This window comes from Pteronotus mesoamericanus, unplaced genomic scaffold (assembly GCF_021234165.1).
Source record: "Pteronotus mesoamericanus isolate MK-2021 breed Mesoamerican mustached bat unplaced genomic scaffold, CSHL_Meso_final contig_164, whole genome shotgun sequence".
In the NCBI taxonomy this organism is placed as follows: domain Eukaryota; kingdom Metazoa; phylum Chordata; class Mammalia; order Chiroptera; family Mormoopidae; genus Pteronotus; species Pteronotus mesoamericanus.
The window spans coordinates 8,025,165-8,051,854 of record NW_026555065.1 but is presented as its reverse complement, the minus strand read 5'-3'; the positions used below and the strand labels follow the sequence as shown (position 1 = coordinate 8,051,854).

At 45.0% G+C, this 26,690-nt stretch overlaps 1 protein-coding gene across 2 annotated transcripts in view; it reads right to left on the bottom strand.

The window, feature by feature from the left end:
• Positions 1 to 11,434: 11,434 nt before the first annotated feature.
• Positions 11,435 to 26,690, bottom strand: part of ANXA2 (annexin A2) — a 40,930-nt gene continuing 25,674 nt past the window's right edge. For both annotated transcript variants that reach the window (XM_054565340.1, XM_054565341.1), the window contains 10 exons: positions 25,046 to 25,140; positions 22,215 to 22,328; positions 18,912 to 19,002; positions 17,918 to 17,997; positions 16,632 to 16,691; positions 14,890 to 14,983; positions 14,294 to 14,389; positions 13,793 to 13,851; positions 12,567 to 12,689; positions 11,435 to 11,607 (listed from right to left, as the gene is read on the bottom strand). In XM_054565340.1, the coding sequence (XP_054421315.1) occupies positions 11,548 to 11,607; positions 12,567 to 12,689; positions 13,793 to 13,851; positions 14,294 to 14,389; positions 14,890 to 14,983; positions 16,632 to 16,691; positions 17,918 to 17,997; positions 18,912 to 19,002; positions 22,215 to 22,328; positions 25,046 to 25,140 (872 nt within the window). In that variant the 3' untranslated portion in view covers positions 11,435 to 11,547. The remainder of the gene's footprint in view (positions 11,608 to 12,566; positions 12,690 to 13,792; positions 13,852 to 14,293; positions 14,390 to 14,889; positions 14,984 to 16,631; positions 16,692 to 17,917; positions 17,998 to 18,911; positions 19,003 to 22,214; positions 22,329 to 25,045; positions 25,141 to 26,690) is intronic.

The window sequence follows — 26,690 nt, the reverse complement described above, 5'->3', positions numbered from 1 at the left end:
CTCCCCAAAATCTGCAGAGATGTTTATAACAGCTTTATTCACAACTGCCAGAAACTAGAAGCAGCCAGCATGTCCTTTACTAGGTGACTGGATAGACAAACTGTGGTACATCCAGACAACGGAACATTACCCAGTGATAAATAAGAAACAAGCTACCAAGCCACTAAAAGATGTGGATGAATCTTAAATGCATATTGCTAAATGAAAGATGCCAGTCTGGAAAAGCTACCTACTGTTATGTTTCCAATTATAAAACATTTAGAAAAGGCAAAAGTATAAGGCTGATAAACAAATCAGTAGTTGCCAGGGGTGAGGGGGATGGGGTTGAGTGGTAGATGGAGTGCAATGGATTTTGGGGGTGGCGAGACTATTCTGTGTGATACCATACATTTTTTTAAAAAGTTATTTAGGAGGAAAGGGGATCCCAGAATGGAACACAAAATGTGACAAAGAGCCCAACTGTATTACAAATGTATGAAAGACTGTGGGTGAAATTGGTGTTGATCTAAGGAATGATGCAAATGAGTAGAAGCTGTCACACCAAAGGGAAAAGGAACTGCACATAACACTGAACTCCAGTTGATACAGTTGTTTCCCTGGGGATATGAGTTAACATCCGGTATTGCTATACATCTATACTGGATGTAATTAAGTAATGGATGGCAAATGGCAGGAACAAGGTTTCTCGCTGTTGGAGTGGGAATTTACAGATAAACAGGGGGAGGAGGCTAGAATGATAAAATAATGGATTACAATTGGAGATACCAGTACAAACTCATGCTATCTTAATACAGATATAGACGGTTACATATAGAAAATTGTATAGATATGTGTAAATACACAGGTTAGCATTATTTCCTTGCTTTTCCACCTGACAGGGCGTAGAAACAATGACATCCCAGCAGCAATGAGCGCATCTAATGCCCAGATTTCTGTTGAATAATACCATCCTCCAATGAAAGGAACCAGGGTTTCTTGGAGAAATGGCAGAATCAAAGACAGAGGCAGGAGGGACACAAGATAAATTTGGAGCATCTTGCAGCTCCAGAAAGTAGAGGAGTGCTCAAAAGAAAAAAAAAAACAAAACCCTTACGTTGACATGTTAGAGGGACACAGGTGTCAACTGAAAAAGCTCCCAGTTGCCAAAGCTAAAACAACAGCAACAAAATACAGCAGTGCCGGCAGACCTCTGAGATGCTGCGAGTTCATTTCCAGACTACCGCAATAAACCAAGTATCAGGATCTAGCAACTCGTAATCTTTTGGGTCTTGCCTTCAATTTGTAAAATGAAAACACAACATCTGTGATGTGCAACAAGGCAAAGCACAATGAAACGGGGTATGTCAGTACTGGACTATCATCCAAAACATGAAATAAACATGCATGAGCCCATAGTGACATGAATGAATGAATGAATGAATGAATGAATGAATGAAGAAAAAAGACAAATCCATTGTGCCAAATTCTAAATGACCTGTGTAGCTACTTCATCTTGAAGCGGGGGATGCATTGCTCCCCCCTCCTTAAGGTGGGCTCTGCATAGTGACTTCCTCCCACAGGGGCAGCGTGGACATGGGAGAGAGTGACTTCACGAAGGGAGAAACCCAAAAAACACTGCCTCAGCGTGGTGATCACATGAACACAACAGTGGTAAGTCATGTGGATACGGTGCCCCTCCATATAAGATGAAAATGGCATTTGACCTCTGCAGTCTCCCTCCAAAAATATATTGCCCCAATCCAATCATGAGAAAAACATCAGACAAATTCCAATTGAGGGACAGTCTATACAATACCTGACCAATAATCCTCAAAACCATCAAGGCCACCCAGAACAAGGATAGTCTGAGGCATTGCCACAGCTAAGAACCTGGGGAGGGAGATGCGACTAGTAAATGTCGTGTCAGAGCCTGGCCAGGATGCTGGGGCCAAAACAGGACACAGGGAAAACCGAATAATCCGTGGACTTTACTTCATAATAATGTATCAATGTGGGTTTATTCATTGTGACAAACATATCATACTAATGTAAGATGTTTTAAAAAGGGACAACTGGGTGTGAGGAATACAGGTCCTCTCTGTACTATCTTCACAATACTTTTGTTACTCTAAAACTATCATAAAATTAAAAGCTGAGATTAAAAAATGTTGATAGCCTTTTCCCAATTCTCTCTGGCGTGCGTGCACATGCACACACGCGCACACACACAATTGGGATAAATTTTTCTTCCATTTTTATTAAACTTCTGATGCTGAACCAATAGTGTGAGCGGGTCACCAACAAAGATGTTGGAGTAAGAGATTTGGGTTCTGCCTCTTACTAGCTGCCTGACTGGGCAAAGCGCTTAACCAGGCTGAGCCTGGGTTCTCTCGCCAGTGAAAGGGACCCCCGGGGCCTGCTTCCTAGGCATACGCCATAGGGAATGACACCACAGCCCATGTCAAGCATTTAACACAGCGCAGTGCACAGAGTGAGCTCAAGAAATTGTTGTTCTTATTAGCTACTTAGCGTGGACTGGTTGGCAAAACAAATGTCCTAGTGGCAAATAGATTTAAATTAAAAAAAAAAAAACTCAGCATCTATAAACTCTCTATGTTGAGTCCTTTACTGTGGATGAGAGAATGCTCTCTTACTCTTAACCCATCAAACACCAACACCAGTTCCAGAAAAATATTCAAACAGGTATTTACTCCAGGTTCAAACGCTATTTTGTGACTAATAGAAAGCCCTTCTAGTGGGAAAAATGTGGGAGTTTCTTCTGTACTCTGCTCACTCTGACTCCTGGGCTCAGCCCATACAAATGAGGCTTTAGTCCCCGGCTCCGTGGGTGCACCCTGAAGAAGGCGCCCTCTCTCCCTTCTCTCCACCCTGCCCTTGTGCCTTTTTTCTCTCTGCTTTTTCTTTCCTTCCTTCCCTCCCCCTCGTCTCCCTCCCCTTTAACATGCACAGAGTGGGCTTTCTCTGCTCCACGTTCAAGTCCTGAGAATAGAGGAGAAGATGGAGAAGACTAAAACCTTATGCCCCAAAAAGGTTAACTCCCACTAGCAAACTGCCTTATGTGTTATTGGGCTAACAGGGGAGTCTCCTTGTAAAAGGCCCCTTTCTACTACCTGGAATCAGCCAGGGAAGGAGGTGAGGAGAGTTGCAAAAAGAACCAGCATGTGCATGCCATTTCCTAGAAATATTTCATGCATGAGTTTTTGAGGCATGGAGGCTGTACACATAGGATTATAAAATTTTCCATCAGCGATGCTGCTCCTGGCTTAGATAATAATTGTAAAATGGATCGTTATTCTGAGATGTCCCCAGGAGCCACTTGCACAGACTTGGCTGCAGGAACAAGCGTGAGAAGCACTGACTACTAGTGAGATTCACCGTGAGATTTACTAAATCTCACTAGTGAGATTTTGGGCATGTGGTCTAACATGCCCAAAAGGAATAGAAACCCTGCACTGTGGGCTTCCTGGCCTTTTTTCCATGTGCTCTTATCTTGTGGGGCCAAAGCTCTCCTGAATCTTGGCATTTGGATATTTCCTACAGTTTTATTACTGCTGTTTAACTGCAGTAATCATCACGGGTTCCAGGGAGTGAGCCCTTAACTTCTCTCTCTAAAGTAAGTGGTCTGTGTCAGGTCATCAGATTAAACAATTTTCAAGAACAGGGGGAATGGCTATCCTGGAATATTATTTCCTACCCATAATCAGCCTACATATATTCACCAACTTCAGATGGTCCACAGTTGATGGAAACTTAAAAAAAGAAAAAGAAAAGAAAAAAAAATCCTGTCTCACTGACAAGAAGATGAATGATGTTGGCTGTAAAATAAATTTAAGCACACCCCACACTAAGATCAAACTCTGTTCGTTTCCCTAATGGATCTAGAAACTTAGATCTTGCGAGTCATGGACAGACAGAAAGGAAGAAGGTGGAAGGCACCTCCCAGGTAATTTGACAAGACAGAAAGCTGGGAGAACCAAGGTGGCCAATTGCCAAGTGGAGACAGGCCACAGAAGGACAAGCCCCAGGGAACCCCTGAGCCTACGGTCCACTGTCCTAGGCAAGCACCACGCAGGGGGCGGAGAGTCTCCCAGGTCCAGGGCCCAACTCTCTAATAATGCTGTACAATATTACTGAATACATATTATCTATCTGATCATATATGAAATGTATTTATTTGATTTATTAAATGTTTCCAATATACTAAGGACTATGCTGGGGACATTACATGAATTATCTCATTTAGTCCTCACAACAACATACTATTTTTCCCAATGGAGCAGAAGTACAGGGCACACTCCATGGGGGGGGAGGAAATCAGCGTAAGTGGAAGCCCATCATCCTCACTGAGCGCAGCCCTCTCACCACGCAGCAGCCTAGCGAGATCCTGACACGGGCTAACCGCCGGGCACCCTCCAATCTGCATTCTTTATTTGGAGGAAAAGGGGAAATGATTGATTGGTGTAACTCATCTCTGAGCAGGAACCCTCAAGCACTTCCGATATCAGAGCCTGAGTTCCATTATAAAAGACATCAAAAGTTTGTTAATGATCCATCTCATCTGGCTCTTCCAGTTCCATGTGTTACTTATACTCAGTTTCCAATTACGCTGCCGGTTTTGATAGCCTCACACCCCCTTCAAAACCCCGCAGCCCTGCTGCCGGGGCACCAGGAGTGCGGAGCAAGAAGGGCAGCTGGGCCGCCCTGTGTGCCTGCGGCTGCGCGGGGCTCCACTGCCGCCCTCCCCCGGGGGCGGGGGCCGTGCGCGCGCGCGCGCGGCTGGGCTGCCGGAGGGGGACACCGTGAGTCCTGCTCACTTCTCTGTCCTTCTGCCCTCTGTAGGCCTCCTCACCCCAGGATGTGACACTCTTCATTCCGAATCTCCTGAGCATTGCGTGCCCCTAAAACCCACTTCCCTACATAAGACAAACCCAGAGAACCCGCATCGGCCTGGGCGGGAGGCCAGGACTCAGCACCAGCCACGGTGGCTTAGCACCAGGGCAGCCCCGCGGACACCCTCTTTGGCTCCTCTATGCCAGAAGTGCCGACTTTGCGTCCAGGTGCGAGGTCCCTGCCCACCTGCACGCCTTGGCCCTGCTGAATGTCTCCTGGCAGCCCTCTGAGGCCTGCACCACGCGGCCACGCTATACATGGATCCCGGTGGAAGCCACACAGCTGACTTTAGCTCCAACTTTGAAGAAGCAATAGACTTCATAGACTGCAACAGGAGACGGGATCAAGGTCCTGATCCACCGTGAGCCCCGGGTCTCCCGACTTCCATTCGCAGACCTTCTGCATGAAGACATGCAGTCAGTCATAAAGGCCAACCAGTTCTGTCTGAAGGCGGTTTTCAAGAAGAGAAGGAACGTGGTTTTGCCCAACTGTGGCTTGTGGGCCAGCTCCTGCAGGGTGCATTTGAGATCCTGCCTTCCAGCCCACCCCCAAGCTCCCTCCTGCCAGTAGGAGGCAGCCAGCTCTTCTTTTATGTTTTCAGACAGTGAACCCAGGTCTGCACATGTACAGGGTTCCTACTGCACATTCCCTGGGGACTGGCACCGGTGACCACCCACTAAAGGGTCTCTGAGCTCAGCAGGCACGCTCACTCTGTCCCAGAGCAGTGCGGAGATCACCAAAGTCCCAGGAGTCAGCAGAGACATCTCTGGTTAAATATTCCATGCCCGGGCCAACACACCTTCGCATCCAGGGCCGGGCCAGGCCTGAAGATCCATGCAGGGATTTGAAGGCTGCAGCCAAGGGGAGAAACAATGGATTCAGAGGTTAGGAACAAGACTCACGGACCTTACCTTACTCTGTATCTGTTCATATTAGAAGTCAGATGTTTACTACAAGGAAACATCATGTTAAAAGAGAGCTGGCAATTTTCCCACAGAGGAGCTGAAAAGTTTTGGTTCTGCCTCTTCCTTTGTTTCATCTATGTTCTGCAATCATTTTCCGTTGTTTTGTTTTGTTTTGTTTTTTTCCCCAGCAACTTGGAATACGGTGTCAGGAGTGCATTGTTCATCTCCTTCTCTTGTTATGACTCTAATCGGAAGCTTTTCCCTACTGATACACAAAAGTTAGCTAACTTAGGCTTCTTCAAAGCACACAGTTACAGATAAATTGTGGAGCACTGAGGTGTCTGGAATACTTATTATGGTATATCTAGGATAGATATTGTAGATTATAAGATGCCAAAGAGGAAAAGAAGTCAGAAGGTAAACATAAAAAGATGCCCTTCCAGCGATTCGTAGTGCAACTGTCCTGGTGATTGGGGGGAAGAAGTAGGATAGAATCAGATCAAGGTTGGAAATTAGACTTGAACATTTGCAGGCCCTCATTCGCCACTCGCGTGCTCAGCCACGAAAACGTTCCCAGAGGTAGCCACCATTGCTGTGGGCGGTGTTTGATCCCCTGCAAGCACCGCGAGTTCCCCATCAACGGACACACAGGCACTGCGTGGAGGCTGGGCACTGTCCCCGTCACCTGGGCACTGCCCAGCCCAGTCTCTGCAAAGCCAGCTGTCCCTGGGATCAGTTACTCACTTCTGCCTTTCACCCCAGAGCCCTCCCTCCTCTTTGAGAAAAGGCAGGTCTTTGTCTTCTTGAACTAGACTTTGAAAAATCAAAAACCACTTACCTTTTCTGTGGGGGCAACAGAAGCCTAGACTTCGCTGCCTAACTCTGGGCCTTTCTTCTTGAGGAAGTGGTTTGGGGAGGAAAAATCATCTCTCCTTCTTTCCTAATGAGCTTACTGCCAAGGAAACAGGAGCTAATACTCAAACAGGTCAACCTGCCAGAATGTTAGCTGTGATGGGGTCCGATTGTAGTTCCAGGTGATTTGGATTTCCTTCCTTATAGTTTACTGTATTTTTCAAATTTCTACTATGATTATGTATTCCTCTAGTGTGTCAGAAAAAAAAAATTACAAAAACAAATTCTGGGCCTCTCCCAGAAACCTTCCAGATGCTTTGCCCTGGGTGAGAATCAGCCATTCTGGGCCCTGAAGCACCTCACCTGTGCCTTCCTTGATCCTAGCCCTTATCTTTCTATGTGGTCAGTGTTGCCTTGTTCTTCAGATCCCCAGTGCTTAGTTCAGGGACCAGTGCATAGTAGGACTGTCTATTGAATAAATTAATACATCAGTGAGTGAACAAGTAAATGACTGATGTCCTACCTGCTCAACTCTAGACTTTAAACATCTTCTTCATCATATGAGTTCATATTTATTGGAACAAAGGTCATCCATTAAGACCAAAATGGTTCTTCAAAGCTCAAGGATCCATGGTAAAATTTGAAATCTGTCAACCTCTCTGATATAGCAACCTAGATCTTGTTTGAAACATTTCTCTATTCCTGATCCAAATTCCTTATTAACCCTTGAATTAATCTTTAGAAATGCTAGCCATGGGCTACAGTGAATTACAGCTGGGAAAGTCCTAATTTGTCCTCACCTGGTGTTTAAAAATAACAGCCACACCCACAGCCACATTCATTGACATAATGTATCTCTTCTGGCTTGTTGCTTAATAGAAAGCTCAGATGGTTCAACTCCACAGAACAGCGAAGTGGAGGAGTTGGGTGGGCTGGTGATCATCCTAAAACTTAGCTCATTTCTTTACTGTGATTTCGGGGGTCCAAAAAGGCCCTCTTATACCCCAACCATTTTCTATTTCCTCAGTCCCAATTTTTCCAAGAGCTCACCTAGTTTTTAGACCAAACACAGGCTATTTAAAGTTGAAACTGCTGGGTTTGGGTTTCCATAAGGCCTAAATAAAGTGGCTTCTGGTTCACTCTCCCCTTACCCTCTACTGTGGAGAACAAGACTGAGCAGTCTGATTAGGGACGCGTAGCTGGGAACAGCACAAATGCAAAAGAGGACTTGCAAAGGGGGAAAGTGTGCTTTTCTGTTTTAGGAAACCTGCTGACATAGGGAATGCTTCTGTTTTTCTGCAGAAATGCTGCCTTCCGTGGACAAAATTCAGCCACAATCAAGCTAATTGAATGCACAAATGTAATATTTTTTCCAGGGCACCTCCAATTTAATGCTTGATGAAATTGTGTCTTTCGCATATATTTACAAAAGCTTTTCTTCATCCAGAAATGTCTGTTAAAATTGCTTATAGATGCTGAGATAGCAAATCACTCTTCTAATGTAATGAGATAAGTCATCTCTATAAACTTTGCTTGCTCAAATGTACTCGCATAAAAGAAATCAGGCTACAGGCTTTTTTCAATAAATAGAACGAACAACTAGAACTTGATGGCTATAGCATGTTCTGCCTCATTGCTATGAGATGTTTAAAATTGCTCCCTCTCTCGCGTGCAGCGGAGTTTTCATTTTGGTAGTTGATGGAAAAAGGAGGTCAAATAAACTGATGTGGATAAGAAACCAAAGCCGTTTGTCAAAATGTGGGGAGAGGCCTGGAGATTGGAGTCATTTAAAGACTAAAAATTGATTTAAAAGATTTCTGTCCTCAAATCATTTTTCTTGCTAAATGTAGCCACTTTGCAAACTGGTTTTCCCTGCCTTAGCGGTCTTTACTAATAATTCACACCATAGGAGCTTCACATACCGGTTAGATTCACGCGCATTTGTGCATAGTCCCGTAAGACAGGTCCAAAGGTCAAGAGTCCATGGAAAGGATGAGGTTTTGTGAGGTTTATCTGTTTCCAAGTGAGATCTGTCTTCCAGCTTTAATCTGGATGCCAACTCTCTGACAAAAGGTCTGATAGGCCATCTCCCACACATAGGGCCACCAGAAAGGGTCGTCACATACGGCTGCTCAGGCTGCACACTGCACAGCTCCAGGGAGGCACCATTCACATAAGCTACGGTGTGGAGGCTGCCATTCGCAACGGTGCCATGTGACAGCCCAGCCCAGCCCAGGCCCATCATGCAGATGGGGGCAGGAGGACAGTCATCTGCTTGTTCATTCGTAGTTCAGTAAGTTTTCATGGCTATACTGCACGCATTGCTGACCTCAAGGAATGAAATCAAAATTTCTTATCAGCTGACACAATGTTAAAAAGCCTGTCTGCTGTCCCATTCCTTGTCTTTGCAAAGTAAAATTGGGAGAATACTCAAATCTCCAGATGGTTCTTCAAGAAATGCTTTGGACAGCTTGATTGAGGAAGACAGGCTAAAACCCAGAAGACTATGAGACCAAAGTCCAAGCGCCCTTTCTGTCAGTTTTGGAGAACACTGGACGACCATCGCTCTGTACAGGGGAGAGCCAGCAGGAGCATTTGGAATGGCCCCTCCCCCAGGAGCCCTTCTTGTGCTCACCTGCCTTTTGGATTTTCCCTCACGCCAGCCAGGGGTTCCTGACCAGCCCAACCAGGGGCCAGGCTGGCCCGCACAGGGCAGGAGCAGAAGCCTGCCTTCACGCCAGCTGCAAGGCCCGCCTTCGCCTTTACCGCCTCCCCTTTGTGCAGCCTGAAACACACCGTAAGTTGGGAGGAGACGAAGCCTGAGCACTTCCTGATCTGAAACAATGCTCCTGAAGCCTCTGCCCAGCCCTCCCCAAAGAGTTCGATTCAGCCCTCCTCTGAGAGTTCAACAGGACAATTCGGGGTGAGACAGACAGGTCCTGCTTTCTATGCAGTTCCTTGAACTCTACCCTAAGCACACAGAAAAATGTATTCGGGGATTTGGTGCATCAATTCTAATATGCCTAGAAGGGTACATTTGAGAAAACACCCTATTTTTGTGTAACCTGCTTTTTTAAAGACTAGCTCAGGAGCCTTAGACACTTCATGGGTCACTAGTGGCTCAAGAGCCATGCTCCGTCTGAGTTTCTATCTAGTTTGCCAAAGGGTCAAAAAAGCAAGTCAGTCAGCCCACAGATGTATTTTGCTTGGTTCACACAGTCTCATTTTACTTGAATTTGGATGTTTGCCCCGGGCAGACATTCTCCATCTCCCCAGACTTCCTAATTCTGTCCAACCAGCCTGCTTCACACATCTATTTGCACTACCTGCCCAGTCCCTGCAGGCTGCAGAATTTGCCCTAGGAATTTACTAGGACTTGCCCAGGAAGGGACAAGCAAACCACATAGGGGTCTAGAGCCACTGATCCTCACCCAGGAGGGACCAGGTGTCAAGAATTAGTGGTTGACACAGTATCCTCTGATGAGGAGGACATGTAGGGTAAGTGTGTGGGGTCAGCTCAATCCCCGCTGCCTCCACCCCCTCGCCCCCTCCTTTGCCCAGCCCTACACCCTGCTTCAGGAAGTACCTGTATACGCCAGCTGTCTGCAGGATCCGGGGCCAGCAGCCTATGAACAACCACCTTTACATTATGAACATAGATACATAAATAACATATATATTGTACAGCCAATCTGTGAAAGGACTATAAACCACGTCTCTGCAGGGGGCGGGCCCCTGGCTGGTTGCAGAGGGGGAGATGTAATTTTCACTGTATATAGTCTTTGGGTCTTCCGAAATGTATGCCAGTTGTATAAATCGCCTCTTATCCATTGTCAGAACCCTAAGACTCGTGTGCAGAGCTTCCTCCCAGCGATAACACATCGCCTTAGACTTCAGGGCACAGTTCAAATGTTGCCCTTCTCCTCTGAGTCATCTTTCTTAATAGTCAAAAGCACTCGCTGCCTTCTCTGTGGGCCGAATTCACTTTCACTAGATGTGCTTTACGAGAACACAGCAGCCTGGCTCACTGAAGGCAGCCCTTGAGACGGGGGCGGGATGTGATCTATTTCTGTAAATCCAACGGCTGAAAGAAACATTAGCAGTATTTGCTAACCAGAATCTACCACCCCACCCCTCTCTCTAGTGTGAGGCCACCAGTGATGCTCGTTTTCAGCTTATTTAGCTGTAGAAAGATGAGCAGAGGAGGAGTGACTCTGGGCTATTTCCCCCATAGGCAGTAGCCTCTCCTGGGCACGTGGGGCTGCCCGGGAGAACTTCCCGTTACAATGGAGATTCTGCTCGCTACCTGCGCTGCCCCGCACACCAGCTGCTTACCACGCATGGGTCCTGAGCATTTGAAATGTGGATGGCATGGCTGAGGAAATAAAATTTTTATCTCATTTAAATTAATTTAAATGTAAATGGTCACATCTGGGTCATGGCTCTGCTGTTGAAGAGCTCAGTTCTAGAGTGTTCTTCCTCTAAGGACAGGCTTACCCGTGGAATCACACAGCCCTCAGGTATGTTTGATTTTTAAACAAATTTAAAGTGAGGTCAACAAAGTCGTAGGTTCTAAAGTAAAAATTCAGTTTATTCATCTGTTTACGACACAGTACACAAGAGGCAAAGTGTTTCACATCATAGAATTCACTTCCAACTCCTTGGAATGTTCATTTCTTTGGCTAAAAGGGAGACTAGTTGGGAAAGCCAGGCAATGCTTGGGAAACTAAAAAAGTGGGGGCAGGAGCAATGCTAACATCATCCTCACAGGGATGGGCACAGGGGCGGCGGGGGCGGGGGGGTGCGGGGGAGGCGTGCTATTAGTCGCAAGCTGATTTTCTAGAATCATTAGCTGGAAGCACAGGAGCACTGCTTCCGGACACTCGAGCCGTCTCGGGCCTCAGTCGTCCCCACCACACAGGTATAGCAGCGCTTTCTGGTAGTCACCCTTGGTGTCTTGCTATAAATGGCCAAGGAGAGAAAGGAAATGCAAAGTCAAGAAAAAGGCCCAAACTTCTCAATAACATATAGGCAGAGCCAGAGCACACAGAGCCTCTCCCATGTTAACAGAAGAAGACTCTGCAGGCCCTGCCTAGATCACCACCCCTACCCCTACCCCCACCATCTGAGGGCTCTCAGGGAGTGTGGCCTACGGGGATTCTCAAGTCGCGTTATTACTACACAGAAGGAACAAAGGCGAGGTACTAGGGATTAACATGATAAGTGACTGCTCTAACTTATGATTTCCCGCCAACACCACCCCTTTCTCTCTTCATTTCAGAGAAGAGGGGGACTTTCCTGTCTCACTATGCTGTTTCCTAGATTCTTGAGGTCATGTGGCAATCAGCCAGGGAGGCGAAGAAGCAATTTCTAAGAGTCTAAACAGGAACGGAACTTTAAACGTGCGCCCGAATAAGCCTGGGCATAGCTGGCCCACTTCTAAATTCAGCACGGGAAGCAGTGACCTGCCGTTGGGAGTGTCAGGATCCTTTACACAGGGGGGCTGCGATGCCTGTCTGAGCTACACACAGTCACTCCTCACACAGGAACGCCCCGTGTCTCCAAAACAGACACCGCACAGACGGGAGAGGTGGGCGTGCTGCGTAAATGTTGCCAGGCCTATCACGGATTTTTCAAGAAAGGAAAACATAAATAAAATGTATAATTTAATTGACTTCAGTCTCTTGAGCTTGTCAGCAGCTCTTACAGGATCATCATCGGAACACCAATTATCATTGCAGAATGGCAGATGTGGGAAATCGAAAACATTTGCCTGATTCCATAGGATTCCAGGACAAATCGTCAGTGCAACTTTCAAAATAAGTCCCTGATAGTTGATGACTAGCATGTCTTCCCCAGTGAGTGAGAACACACAGACCCCCCGCGGGGACGCGGGGTGCCGCGGCACTGCGGGCTCACCTGGATGTAGTAGTACAGGGACTTGCCGTACTTCTTCTTGAATTCAGACCTGATTTTCAACATGTCCACTTCGCTGCGGGAGACCATGATTCTGATCAAGACCTTGTCGCGTGTCCCCTTGCCCTGAAAGTCAAGCCGATGTTCCGAGTTATAACTCACTGACAATGTTCATCAATGTTCAACGTTAATTAAAAACTGGAATTGATTTGGGTTCCTGATGCTACCCACTAAGACTTCACAAATGTAGCAGTGAAACGATTCCCTGAAGAGAAAAATGAGCGTGAAACACACCAGCATGACATCAGCACAACCCCCACGTGTGCATTCAATGCATGTGTACTGAGCGCTGAGCACTGCAAGGCTCAGTTTAACAAGCGTGCAAGTGGCCACATGTAGCAAACAGTTCCCGGCTCTCCGGGTCTTAGAGCGGCCACCTCACCCTGCTCTCATTGTGGCTCTGTGCCATCGTGCAGGGTATGAGCACTAGGGACCACTGAGTTCCCTTCCAGAGCCTCAGACCAGAGGCACCTAGGAAGGGGTCATATTTTACATGGAACCTGAGAAGGGGAGCGGCAGTAAGGACAAGAGGGGGTCCCTGGAGGAAGTGGAAGGGCCTGAAAGCCAGAAAGCACATCTGAGACATGGAACATGGGATGGGATTATGGGAAGAGATGCTTCATTCAAGGAAAAGTTGCTGGGCTGGTTTTGGAGTCAACAGACCCAAGTTCAAATCTGGTCATGTAACCTCAAGCAAGCAGAAGCTTTCTCAGTTCCAGTCTCCTCACTTTTAAAGAAAATAACAAAAGGACAAGCCTCAGGTTCTTTGGTAATTATTTAAAGTAAATTAAGTAATTTGCACAATGTCTATTACATCGTGGTTACTTCATAATCTTCCCCGTCCTTGCTTGTCTTCACTGAGGTAATAGGAGGGAATCACTGAGGAGTCTGAGCAGGAGTCAGACACGATTCTCAGCTGGCACTTCCTCTCTCCCGGGCACTTTATTTTCTACCTGTACACAAACACATGTTCAAGTAACTGGGAGAGAGAGAAGATGGATTTGTGGTTTTCACGCCTGTCGAATGCAGCCACAGCTGACTGCTGCACTTCTGCACCTAGACTGTGGGGACTCCTTCCCCCTTCCGCTAGGCAAGGAGACTCCATTTGGGGATACAAAAAAGGAAAAGACTAGTATGGAAATATGGACCTCACAGCCAGCTGCCCTTACCTTCATGGAGTCATACAGTCGGTCAGCAAAATACAGGGGCTTGTTCTGGATACACTGGACTGTGGAGAGAAGAAAAGGGGTCAGGTCCCCCTCTGTCCGCAGTTGGGGTGAGGCCCTGATCTAGGCCCAAACTGGACGACCTGATGCAACAGGAATGCGCTGCAGGATGGGTGGGTCTAAGGGAAAACCAGGGGTCCTCTGACACGCTCAGCTCGCTGTGGCTGTAACCCAGGGAGCCCTGAGGGCGACGGACCCCTTGCGGGAGAGGGGAGCTTCTCCAACAGAGCGCTCTCTCTTGTTGTCTCACTCTCCCTCGGCAAATATCTGTTCTACCAACTTAAACCCTTCCTAAATTTATACGGTGAAGATTATAAAGCCACCCAAATCATGTAAAGAAGCCACACCTCCCCACAAACTTGAGTTAATAGAATGGTCATTTGTTTCTTCTGCTTCAGCACGGAAAGCTGATGTCCACCAGGGATGGGGACCTCACTCACTCACCCAGGTTCAGGAAAGCGTTTTCCAGGTCCCCCTTGACTTCCTTCTTGATGCTCTCCAACATGTCATAAGGGCTGTAGCTCTTGTACCTTTCAAATACTAAGAAAAAGCAAAAATAATCACTGTAACAGAGCCACTGGTCAAAGACGTCAATGATCCCCCACATGGTTATTGATTTAAAAAAAAAAAAAAGGACAATCACAGCCTCCTAGGGGCTTAGGGGCTTGAGGCTGCCATTGTAAACCACAGATGACATTGCACCAATTGCCCTGGGAGAACTGTCCCAGGCACTTGTCCTGAATGGCACTGCCCAGGCCACGTTTGAACATCTCCATCTCTCCTGAGTGGATACATAGCATCCAGCAAAGTCTATTACTTCAACAAATATAGCAAAATAAAATGATCCTCAGACCAGAAGAGGCAGCAAGCTAAAGCCCCAAATCATGGGAACTACTTAGGGGCAAGAGGATCCAGAACGGGAGAGAAAGGCAAATGGACCCGCTGAGGGAAACAGGGGGCACAACGTGGAGAGTGAACGTTGCTCTGGCAGACAGGAACCCCCACACGGACACCCCAGGCTGGGATCGCACAGCACCCACCTTTCTGGAGGTGGCACACGCTCCGCTCGGTCATGATGCTGATCCACTTGGGAACATCGGTTCCTTTCCTCTTCACTCCAGCATCATAGAGATCCTACAAGCACAACCCGCCAGGAAAGGTCACACAGCAGGGTCATAAAAAAGGTCAGGTAAAAAAAAAGAAAAACCTACATATTCAAAATGCCAAATGAGAAAGGGTGATTGCGCTGCAGTTGTGAGCAAAAATGTAGTAATTAGGTCACAAGTCTTAATCAAGAGCGGTTTTCCTTAGACACAGAGAGAGGGGCACGAGACTGGATTGTTTGTGAGGTCAGCGCTGTACAAATCTCCTTCTTTAAACACCCAAGATAGGACCAAGAGCTTCCATTCACACATGGAGGGACATTCATTAGCATATCCAGCCCTCCTTCCTTGTTGGCATTTTAACAGCAAGTAAGATACTGGACAGCTACTGAAGGCAGCTGTAGGGCGGGCACCCACACCCAAGCTTCTTAGAGACGCAGCAAGCTTCTTAGAGATGGAGCTGAAAAAGGAGCCAATCCAACCTTATTTTCAGTTTCCGGGAAATTTAAAGGGGCCATAAGTAACACTAACGGCAGGGAGGGAGCAGGGGAGGCTAATGCAAAGGTAGATACACATTCTGTGACCATTTACTATCTGGGAGGTGCAAAATCCAACTTCTTTATTTTATTTAAAACCCTTCACTGCCTGCAAAAAGTGCTGTGTGAAATATACTGAAATTTAAAATGAAAATGAATTTAAATAAATTTTGTTCTGCAGCTCTTACAAAATGTCTTGAGATAGCCATTGACCCTCTGGGAAAGGCATGTAGTGCATAGTGACGTGAATCAGCTTAACAAACAGTTCTCAGGGATTACGGGACTAGAACTGGCAAGAATTTAAAGGAGGCAGGGCGCATCTGCACCTTCCCTGTCCCCCTGCCTGCGACTCCACCATCTTCTTCCGCTTTCTCATAGTGTTTGTTCTGCTGGCGTTCCCTTGTACCAAATGCACAGCAGTGAGCACAGCTGTATCACACCCTGCAGAAACTGGTACTTCCACACACACACAAAGGCTAAACGAGCATATGTGAGTCACATGCGGATCCTGTAATTGACAGCAACCGTGTAAGGGGACACCTGGCAATAACCCGTGCTCTCACAAAGTGAAAACGAAGCCTACAAACTCTTTAACATTCCTCCCTTCCAAATGTGGTGGCTACTTCCCCTCCCAAGGACTGTGGGCCGGACATAGTGACTCACTTCTAGTGAAGAGAATAGGACAGAGTGACAGCATGTGACTCCTGAGATTAGGTCACAAAGCACTTGGCTTCCTCCTCACTTCCTCCCAGGGATCACTCACTGAGGGGAAAGCCAGCTGCCATGTTGTAAGGATGCTCAAGCAGCCCCATGGGGGTCCACGTGAAGAGATACCAAGGCCTTCTACCAACAGTCATGCGGTTGGACGATCCTGGAGCAGATCCTCTTGACCCAGCAGCCCCTCAGGTGACTGGAGCCCTGCTCAACATCCTGTCTGCCACCTCATGACAGGCCTGAGCCACAGCAACCAGCTAAGCCATTCCCCAATTGCTGACCCACAGAAACTGAGCAGTAATAAAAGTTCTGTGCTTTAAGCTACTACGTCTGGAGGTGATTTGTTACACAGGACAGATAATTCCTATACAATCTATCCAGAGACTTATCACAAAATGGAAACTTGCACCAAAAAATCTTGGTACTTACCCGGGCATCTTGGTCAATCAGTTCATAATCAATGACAGAGCCATCTTCTGCTCTTCTACCCTACAGAAGAAAAAAAATTAAGAACATCAAATATATTCCTTTGCACATTGTTAACGTTGTTTTTCTCTCCAACTCATGTAAGCCATTATTTAACTTATTGAACAGATGCCCACTTAAAACTTTTTCTTCATTTTGACAGGGACACAAGACCAAGGATGGGTAAAATAGCTGAGGCGGGGAAGTGGCGGTGGTGCCTCTCGTCCTCCCCCTCCCCGGTGCCCAGGCCTGGGCTAGGCCCCTTACAGTCAGCAAGGTCTGCGGACAGTGGGGAAGGGCTGAGCTGACCCAGGAAGGAGGAGTCAGATGGGGCTGGCGCAGAGCAGGGGGAGAGCGCCACGCAGCACCGCAGGAACAGCACAGGGAGGCTGAGTCCGACAGCACCGGTGAGCGGGTGACGCCCAGCTGGAGCAGAAGGCGAGGGAACCCTGATAAGATCGGGTTAGGGAGAACCAGGGCACGGAGGACTTTTTAAGAAAGCAGAAAGTTTGGACTTGATGCAGCATAAATGGGCTTTGATCAGAGGACTGAAATGGTGAAAATGGATTGCGATATGATCAGAGGACAGTGGCACACAGGGCGGGGGGCGGAGAGGAGAGCAGGGCGGCTGCGCGGAGGTGCTCCCGTGGCGGAGACGGGAGTGGGCAGGGGGCAGTGTGCCGAGCCATCATTTGTCGTCAGGGTTCCTAGAGGAAATAATTTCTCCTCCCTCCCCTGACACATAGGCATTGAACAGCACACTGGTCAGAACTCAGATTCGGAGAAATGCCTGTCCTTCACATCAATGTGTTTGCATTAGCAAACAAAGACCTCCTCACCCCCTCTCCAGGCCAAAGACTACATGCGCAAATCCTCTCCTAAGAAGTGAGAGCAGGAGAGAGAAACAAGAGGGTCACTTCCCACGGGGTCCTAGGTGACCACAGAGGCAAAGTGACCTTCCCCAAGTCCCATGGCAAGGGCTGGCACATAAATCCAGGCCAGGCCCAGAAAGCCACCTCCCACTCCTCTGGCCCCCAGAGTCCACCTGACCGTGCAGTTCTGCTGGATAAGAAATCCTGTTACACAAAAATGACAGCTCTTCAGGGACCGTGCAGACCCACCATCGAAAATGCAGCTGCAATTTCTGATGCAGGCACAGAGGACTGAGTGAATTCGTTCCCAAGTATAAAATGAGGGATGTGACTCGCCTTGGGAGGAAGCAAGGACAAAGAAATAAACCGGAAACCAACCTTGGCAAGGGCAACCATCAGCTTGCGGAAGTCACCAGATGTGTCAGAAACAATGTCCTTCTCCAGGTCAGTCTTGTACACTTGGAAAACATCACATAGGAGTTGGCTTCCTGCTTGTGTAGCCAGCCACCCACCCACTCCAATTACCCCTGCCCACAAAGCCTCTGAAAAGCAGAAGTGGCTTTGGCAGGATGGATGTACCTGCCCAAATGCGAGTAGATTTCCTACAATGAATTGTATGTTCATAAAATCTGAGCCAAAGCTATTGTCAGTAACAAGGGACAGAGCTAGATCAAATCAGCAGTCCTCAGGCTCACCTAGAATCAGTGATCTCTTCTGTGGCTAAAATATTGGTTCCCAACCTTCTTGACTATGAATACTCATTCTGAACATCAAAACATTTGACGGGCTACACACATACATACAGATACACACACACAATTGTGCTTTATTATCCACTGACTGAGAAAATGCACAATGGCAAAAACTAGTAAGAATTAAGCAGTATTTGTTAATGAATTTCCATTGTATTATTCAAAATAGCATCTATATTGAGACATAGGAACACACACACACACACACACACACACACGAGCTGCATCATTTCTTCCACCCACAGCCTCCTATACTTCTTGGTGCACACAGGTCCACATGCCTCTTGCAACAACCATCCAGTCCAGAGTTGGGAACCTCTTGAGCAGAGCTGGACAACACCCAGTAAATGAAACCCATGTATACCATCTACCTCTCCCATCAGATCTTTTAAATGCATTTTGATTTCTCTTCTGTCTTTTCTTTTGTACACATTCCAGTGGAATGTAATAACCAAAATCCGGCCCATCAGGAGGTGGGGAGAGGTACCTGGACCATGGCAAACCCCTGGACAGAGGGCAGGCCTTTCTGTGTATGTAATTGGGCCTCCTATCTCGGTAGCCATGATAGGGGCTAGAGAAATTGGGCTGAGAGGCTGCATCACAGAACTAGGGTTACTCACTTTCCTTGTAGACTCTGTTAATTTCCTGCAGCTCCTGGTTGGTCCTTGAGCAGATGATCTCAATGAGAGAGTCCTCATCGGTCCCCAGGCCCTGTGAACCAGCAGGCATCACAAACATCAGCAGGGAAGTCCTCCTGGCCATTTGTCTACTTCACTGACCTCAAGCCAGTAAACTGCAAACATGGGCTGAGTCTGTAAGCATGCTCCTTTCTATGCTCCTACTGAGGGCTCTGGAATATATTCCTCAGCACAAGCTAATGTTATTTTCTATTCCTTTAAAAAATGTTTCACCAGAATACAAGTAGTATTCTTGTATTCTGTGACATATTTGAGCTCGTCTGTGTGTGTGTGTTTGGGGGGGTATATAGGGAGAGACACCAAAATATTGTGTTTGCCTTTTAGTGATGGGCTTATAAAATGAGTAACTTCTTATTCCCATTTTTTTTATTTTTCAATTTCTATAATCGCCCATTATTTTAACAGATGGGAAACAACTTTTTTTTATTAAACAATTTTGCTCAGTTATTTTTTAAAAAAGGCATAGCCCTCACTGAGTAGCTCCGTTGGTTAGGGCATTGTCCCCATAAGCCACAGCTAAAGTTTCAATCCCCAGTCAGAGCACCTACAAGAATCAACCAATAAATAAGTGACAACAAATTGATGTCTGTCTGTCTCTCCACTTTCTCTCTCTCTAAAATCAATAAGTAAAAATTAAAAAAAAAACAAAATAAAATAAAGGAATATAGGTTTTACATTGTCATTTGCAGCCAACATCATTATATTGGAATTGTTTGTTTTTTGTTTTTTACCAAGGATAGGTATAGATAATATTTTTAGCTTCACCTCTTTGAAATGTAAAATTGGGTTAATGTTAAAAATTTCATTCTTATATTTCCATTTTTGCTTGATTACTATGCAATCTTCAGGCATTTTAGGGGAGCAAAGGGAAATAATGAAGTGCCAAATAAACCTAGACACCAACACTTTATTAAGGAATAAGAATTTGATGGGTGATGTATTCAAATTTAATATATACACTTTTGAGTGTGCCAGATAGCTTGAAAGGACTCCATGAAACATGTATTTCAAAGCTTGCTTCATGATCAAAGTCAAGATTTAATAATGAGGATTCTCTAATACTTGTCTTTCCGAATATGGAAATATCACTTTGAACTAAGTAGAATTACAACTGTTTAAAATGTAGATCAATTATAAGGTGTTATTACAATAAGAAACTTACTGATACACATGAAAAGTATGTCAGCTATTAATTAAAATTATTAGAGTTTATATGCTCCTGAAAAGTGGTTTGTGTAATATAAACTAAGCCTCAGGTTAATAGTTAATTTCGAATTTTATTCTTAATCTAATCTATGAGCCAATGCCCTTCCTACAGTTTTTAATCACAGAGGTTCTAGCAAAGACAACATTTCATTTCTTCTTAGCAAAAGGTCTACAAAGCATTCTATACAAATGTTATAGAATGATTACCATCTTTAAATATTTTAGAGGCCAGTTTTTCCACCTAAAAATAACGCATGCATTGGAAGAAATGCTATAGCCTGACATAGAAATGTAAAGCAGGTATGCAATGTAAGATCTGTTTCCTTCTGTCACTGACATACCAGTGTTAATATCTGGAAATTCTAATAGTTTTTTTTTTCTCTATATTCGAAGGTGACCTTGGCGATCTCTAACACTTGGCCCAGGCTTTCCACAGATTATCCACAATTCCTATCACAGGGACGACTTCTACTGTAACATATGGCAGATATTGCCACTGGTATTGCCAGAAGTCAAAACAAAACAAAAAAAAGTTTTGAAAGCATAGTTCAGTTAATGTCACTTCAAGCATTATGAATTTCAGAAGGGTACTCAGCTGTGACAGCTAATGGAAGAGCTGGCGCAAGGTCAAAGGTTTAAAAGTCAAAGCACATTTTATGGGGCCCCATTACATAGATTACAATGGTGACTGACATCTCAAACAGGCCCGTTTCAAGTGACTAATCCTGGTAATAGATACTAGTAAAATCATCTGAGTCACAACTAAATGAATTCTTGATGAAAATAAGATAAACTGATCTGAAGTGAAGATGGTCATAAGAAACCTGGGAGAAGCCAGCTCACATGGCTCCAAAGGCCCCACGACTTCATTTTTAGGAGTGTTCTTTTTATCAAGCAGGATCATGAAGTGTTGCTGACATCTTATCCTTCTTAATTATACCGTCCCTGCAATACTATAGCCTGCTTAGGAAGTCTGCTCAAATAAACTCAAGAAGTGAAGGGAGAAAGAGTTCACAACAAATCTTTCAGCAAGCCTTGAGCGATCTATCAAGTTCTGGACCCTGGAAATGCCTGGCATGTGAAGCTGCCTCGCTCTCGGGGTGTTCTCTGGGGAAAGGGATGACAACTGAACCGTGACATTAGCTCTGGTGACAGGCTCGGTCTCTTTATAATCGGGAACAGTGGCATCACAGAAAACGCCTCTCGGACTTAGAGTGAAAAATCAGAACGATAGCGCTCCCCCTAAGGCGGAGGCTTTCCCCAGGTTCATCGGCAGAGGGCAGTATCGGATTACTCAGTGCTGCAGCCACGCACTGAAAAGGGTCTTACGATACTTTGCTGTAACATGCACTTATGTTTATGCATCTGTTACATTTATATAATACTTGATGTTTTAGGTGCACACAACATTCAGAGGGTTTCCAAATTGTAATTCTGCCGATCTTATTTAAACCAAAACTCCATGTTCAAAATAACTTTGAATAGAAAAGCAAAAGATAGTATTGTGCTACCATACTTTAAACAAAACACAAGATACCACTCACAATCTGAAATCACTCTTCATACGCACTGTGATGTTCTGATTTTGCCCAAATTTGAACCAAGCAACGGAACTGATAAGGAGGTCAGAAAAAGAAACACCCCAGGGCATGGGCAAAATTTGCAAGTTTCACTTACCAAAACCTCTGAGTTTTACTTTTGCCTTAATATTGTAACAAATCGTTTTTAAGGAGGAAGTGTAATCAAGGAAGTAGTTTTTCCAAATGGTAGTTCAATTGCCCAGGTGCCAAGCAGTAGCAGCTGGTAACTGACTTCTCAGCATCATGAAATTTCTTTACAGTCTTAAAAAAAAGTAACTGAAATATTTTTGGTACAAATCCTGAGACTTTTAGCTTCAGTTCATTCAAAATAAGATGGTTCCAAATGAGAATTCAACAAAACCGAAAATCACCTAATTACACTCCAAAAGCCGTAATTTACAAATATTAACGGCAGATTCGATAGACTCGACGTGTTTACCTTCATGGAGGCCTTCAGCTCGGAGGCATCATACTGAGCAGGTGTTTTCAATAGGCCCAGAATCACCGTCTCCAGGTGGCCGGACAAGGCTGACTTCAGTGCTGATGCAAGTTCCTTTAGCAAAAACAGCAAGAACATGGGAAACTTGGTTGGTAACCAATATTCACTTTAAAACTGGTAAGTAAAACGAAAGTAAGAGGGAAGTGTTTGTGATGCAGTTTGTGACTCTTTGACTATCCAAGGGACTTGGATCAAACTATCCCTCAGCTGCAGGTCCTTCAACAGACACAAGCGTCAGGAAGCGAAAGATCGGACTTCGCTCCGACAATCATCCCTTAAAATCTGAGCAGGTGTTGCCTTCTCCCCCTGTCATTAAAGGGAAAGCAGAGCAGTATGCAATTCCTCAGAAAGCAATGAGTATGAGGGCATTTTTTGATTCACTTGCATGTGGCAAGAGTCTGTGGAAGACGGAGCACTTTCTGGGGTCAAGGCCCCTAATAAGAGGGAGCTGGTTTTAGAGGGGAGCCTCCGGGGAAGCAGAGTCTTGTTACATTCCGTAAAAGATATGTGTACAGCTGTGCCAAGGGCGGCTCCTCAAAAAGTCTCCGGGAGGGACCAGAGGCCCCAACATGGCTGGGAGTGGCTCATGAAGCCTCCCTGTGCAAAACACTTCATCCAAGACCAAGAAAATATCTATTTGTCCATACCAAATTGGGACGGGATTGATGGTGACGATGGCGGGCTAAAGCACCTCAATTACCCCACTGACTTCCCCATTGCGTATTATTTCTTAAGGGTTCCACTGTCACATTAACACAGACTTTACATCAGGAGAGGTCTGAGTTGGCAACCGTGGATGTAAACAGATACCCCCAAACTCAACGTGGCTCTTCACAATGCTGCCTCGGGGACTACATGTCCTACAAATCACGGTCATCGGTTGACGACGGCACCTTGCTGTGGTAATCATTTTCTTCTCTTTTCACTTTCCCCCCTCTGCTTCTCTCCCTTCTGTCTTCCTCTCCTGCTTGCCAGCAGCACCCCACGGCATCTACTGATACAATGTTCAGCCCCTAGAGGTACTTGCAGGCACTAAGAGGTGATGTGCAGCCTACTTCAGAGAGAGTCTCCCCGAATCGTTCAGAGAGAGAGGTTGAGAACTGAGATGGATCTTAGAAATCATCGGCCCAAGCCTTTCACCACGGACTTTCTCCTGCTACCCGCTGGCCTAGTTACACAGAGCACGTAGGAGGGGACTTTAAAAGCAACACCTTCCAATTATAGCACCAATTTTCCAATTTGGAACTTTGAGGTTAGGTAATTCCAAACTCCACCTACCCCTGACACTCCCCTCTACCCATTCTCTGTTCAAGCCTCAAATAGCACTTGTGTACCTACTGCCTTCTTTCACTTCTATTATGAATACTTTATGGGTGTTCAACTTCCTGCTTCTCATAATGCCAGCACAAGGCTTTGCACTTAACAGAAACTCCAGAAATGTTTGATAAATAAAACATAATCTTCCTTTATATGGAGAAACCTGGCATCTGGCATCTGCTTGACCATGAAAGCAACATAAAATCAACCCTCTCCCCCAGCTCCTCTCTACTTCTACTAGCTCTGCCAGTGCTGTTCAAGTTCATTGCCTTGGCAGCCTCAGGCCATATCCCTAAACTGATCTGGAATACAGGCTTTCTCTTTTCTTATGCAAACAGCCCGTTCAAAACAGTAAGGTCTGTGTCCAGGATTTCCTTCAGAAACGAGATATCTCAAGGAGTTTGTGTATCTTTCTGTAAAAGATGACCATTTTCCTTAGCCCAAGGCTGACTAAGGCTGGGAGAAGAATTTTAATGCTCATGACATGAGAGAAGCCAGATGCCTTCCTACTTATGTCCTTCCCAACTGTTTTAGGCGGTGAGGAGTGGGGAGCCGTAATAGGGCTTGACCCGCCACTCCCAGAACCCTGGTGGTCATGGCAACCTCACGAGCAGGAATATTTTCCAGGATGCTTCCAGCTCACCTCCACTGTGGCTGCAAGTGAAAGCCATAAGTCAAACAGGACCTGCAGGAAGCCACACTTACTGCACCATCCAAGAATAAATCAAAAGCTTTTAATAGCAAGTAGTTAAAAATAAATCAGCCCGTTCTTAAAAATAAAATTTCCTAACACTGCAACAAAATAAAGGATGAATAAGCCCCGGGTTGTCCTTTAACCATTAGTGGACAAGCAAGAGAAAAAGCACACAAAGACCCTTTAAAGAGTGGGAACATGAAATGTTGAAGATAGCCTGGTAGACCAAATGAACTACTCAGTCCGTTCGCTGCAAAGCTCTTAGAATTCAAGTGCCGCTGTTGTTTTGTATGTTTGTTTGTTTTTAAGAATGAAAGGAGCATGTCAAGATCAATATTTGGTGAAACCTAGTGTCCTAAGATTAAATTAGAAAACATCTTATCAAGAGTCAGCAGAAGTCATAAAGATGAAATGAGTTGCTGCTACATGCAAATGGCCTACATGCCTGGCACAAAGTAAGCCTTCAATAAATGGTACCTGTTGTTGTTACCCCCGACGGCTTTCTACTTGTCTATTCCTAGAATGGCTCCTGCACACACTGTGGGTTGGAGAAGGGCGCGCTCTATGTGTAAGGCGCACTCCGGGGGGCAACAATGTGTGTGAGCTGTGACTCTTACAAGGTTGTAAGAGGAAACCTTGGGTCCCTAAGGATTCCAGAAAGCTCTTGCTGATACAAGCCTGTGCTCAGGAGAAGAAAAAACAAGGGCTGAGGAAATAAAATTCAACCAGGACTGCCTTCCATCCCCTAAACTTTCTGTACCTTCTTGGTCCTTCTCTGGTAGGCGAAGGCGATGTCCTGTCTCTGTTCATTGCTGCGGTTGGTCAGAATGTTGACGATGGTGACCTCATCCACACCTACGGAAATACAAGTTGCGAAGAGTTAACCATATGCTGTAGTCCTTTGGGCTCAAACAGTTTTATAAATAAAAATGTATATACTGTTTTCCAAATAAAAATACCAGGACATCAAAATTTGTTCTGTCTCTTTTTGTCAACCCCCTCCATCCCAATATGTACCCCCTCTTTTCTTTTTACCCTGACAACTTCAAACTTCAAGCCTAAATGGACCTTTTAAATATTTGTATTTAAAAAAACTATCTTATTCATAACTAGGTTTCTGGAATCAACAGTAGGAGGTGCATTTGGAGAGCTTTGGCAGCCAGATGGAACAACAAAGATTTAGAAGGATTTTAAGTGAAAGTCCCCAAATTGCCATTTAACTGGGGATTTAATAGACACTAACTGCGGACTGGATTAATAGAGACGATTATTTATATTTATCGCAGGAGTATGACTATATAAGTAGCTAGGTATAATTTCTATAATTATAGAAACTGTCATGACAAATGAGTCATATTTAATATGGCAGTTGTATTTTAATAGCATAATTGATTAATACAATCATATTTATTGAAGACTAAATTGTTTTGTAAGGAAAATAAAGGTTCCGCTGCTTTTAATCTTCAATAGGCAATTTTAATAATCAATTTTATAACTTTATTAAAAAGAGTAAGTGTTTTAATCTAAATTAAATCTAAATTGGGAGTTTTGAAGTGCCACCAAAATATTTTAGCACCTATTTTAATTGGAACATGTGTATTTACAAAGATAAGCAATGTCTTCTGGTATCTGAAAGTTTCCAATTTTATGTCAGAAATACTCCTAACATGCCATTTACCTTAAGAAAGCACGATTTTAAGAATTCAGAAAGCGAAACATCTCTCTCTTGACTGAATATGAACTCTGTTTAATAAAGAGTCTTTGCCATAACTGGGCAGTAATTCTTGGGCGAGAGTGCAGAGTGGCTAGGCCCACAAGGTCACATGCACACTCCAAACTGCCTGGCCTGAAGATAATCAGGCGTCCCAGAGCGACAGAAAGGTCAGGCCTGTGATGCTCTGAAGCACAGGCAACGAGCAGGCTGACAGAGAAGGTATCCTCCACTCTCAAGCAAATTAGAAAGGTCAAAAAGCTATAAGTTAGAACTTCTGGGTATAAAAAATAAAAGTGAATTCATACCAATATGTGAGTCAGTTATGTCAACTGCAGCATCTATTACTATAGCTCTAATTTTTAGTGTAGCAGTGTCAATATAGAAATCCCACTTCTGCATAGGAGATGCTTATTTCAGCATTTTGTATAATATCAAAAATGAAGGGGAAAAAACCCCAATGTCCACTAAGAGACTAGTTAAATAAATATTCTCCTGTTTATATAATGGGATATTACACAATTAAAATGATGGTATAAAGTATTAATTGACATGGAAAAATATTCACAATATACTGTTAAGTGAAAGAAAAAAGGTTGCAAAGCAGTATACCTAGTATAACCCGATTTTTATAAACTACATATGCATGTATAAGAAAATATCTAAAAGCCTTTATACCAATATTTTAACAATG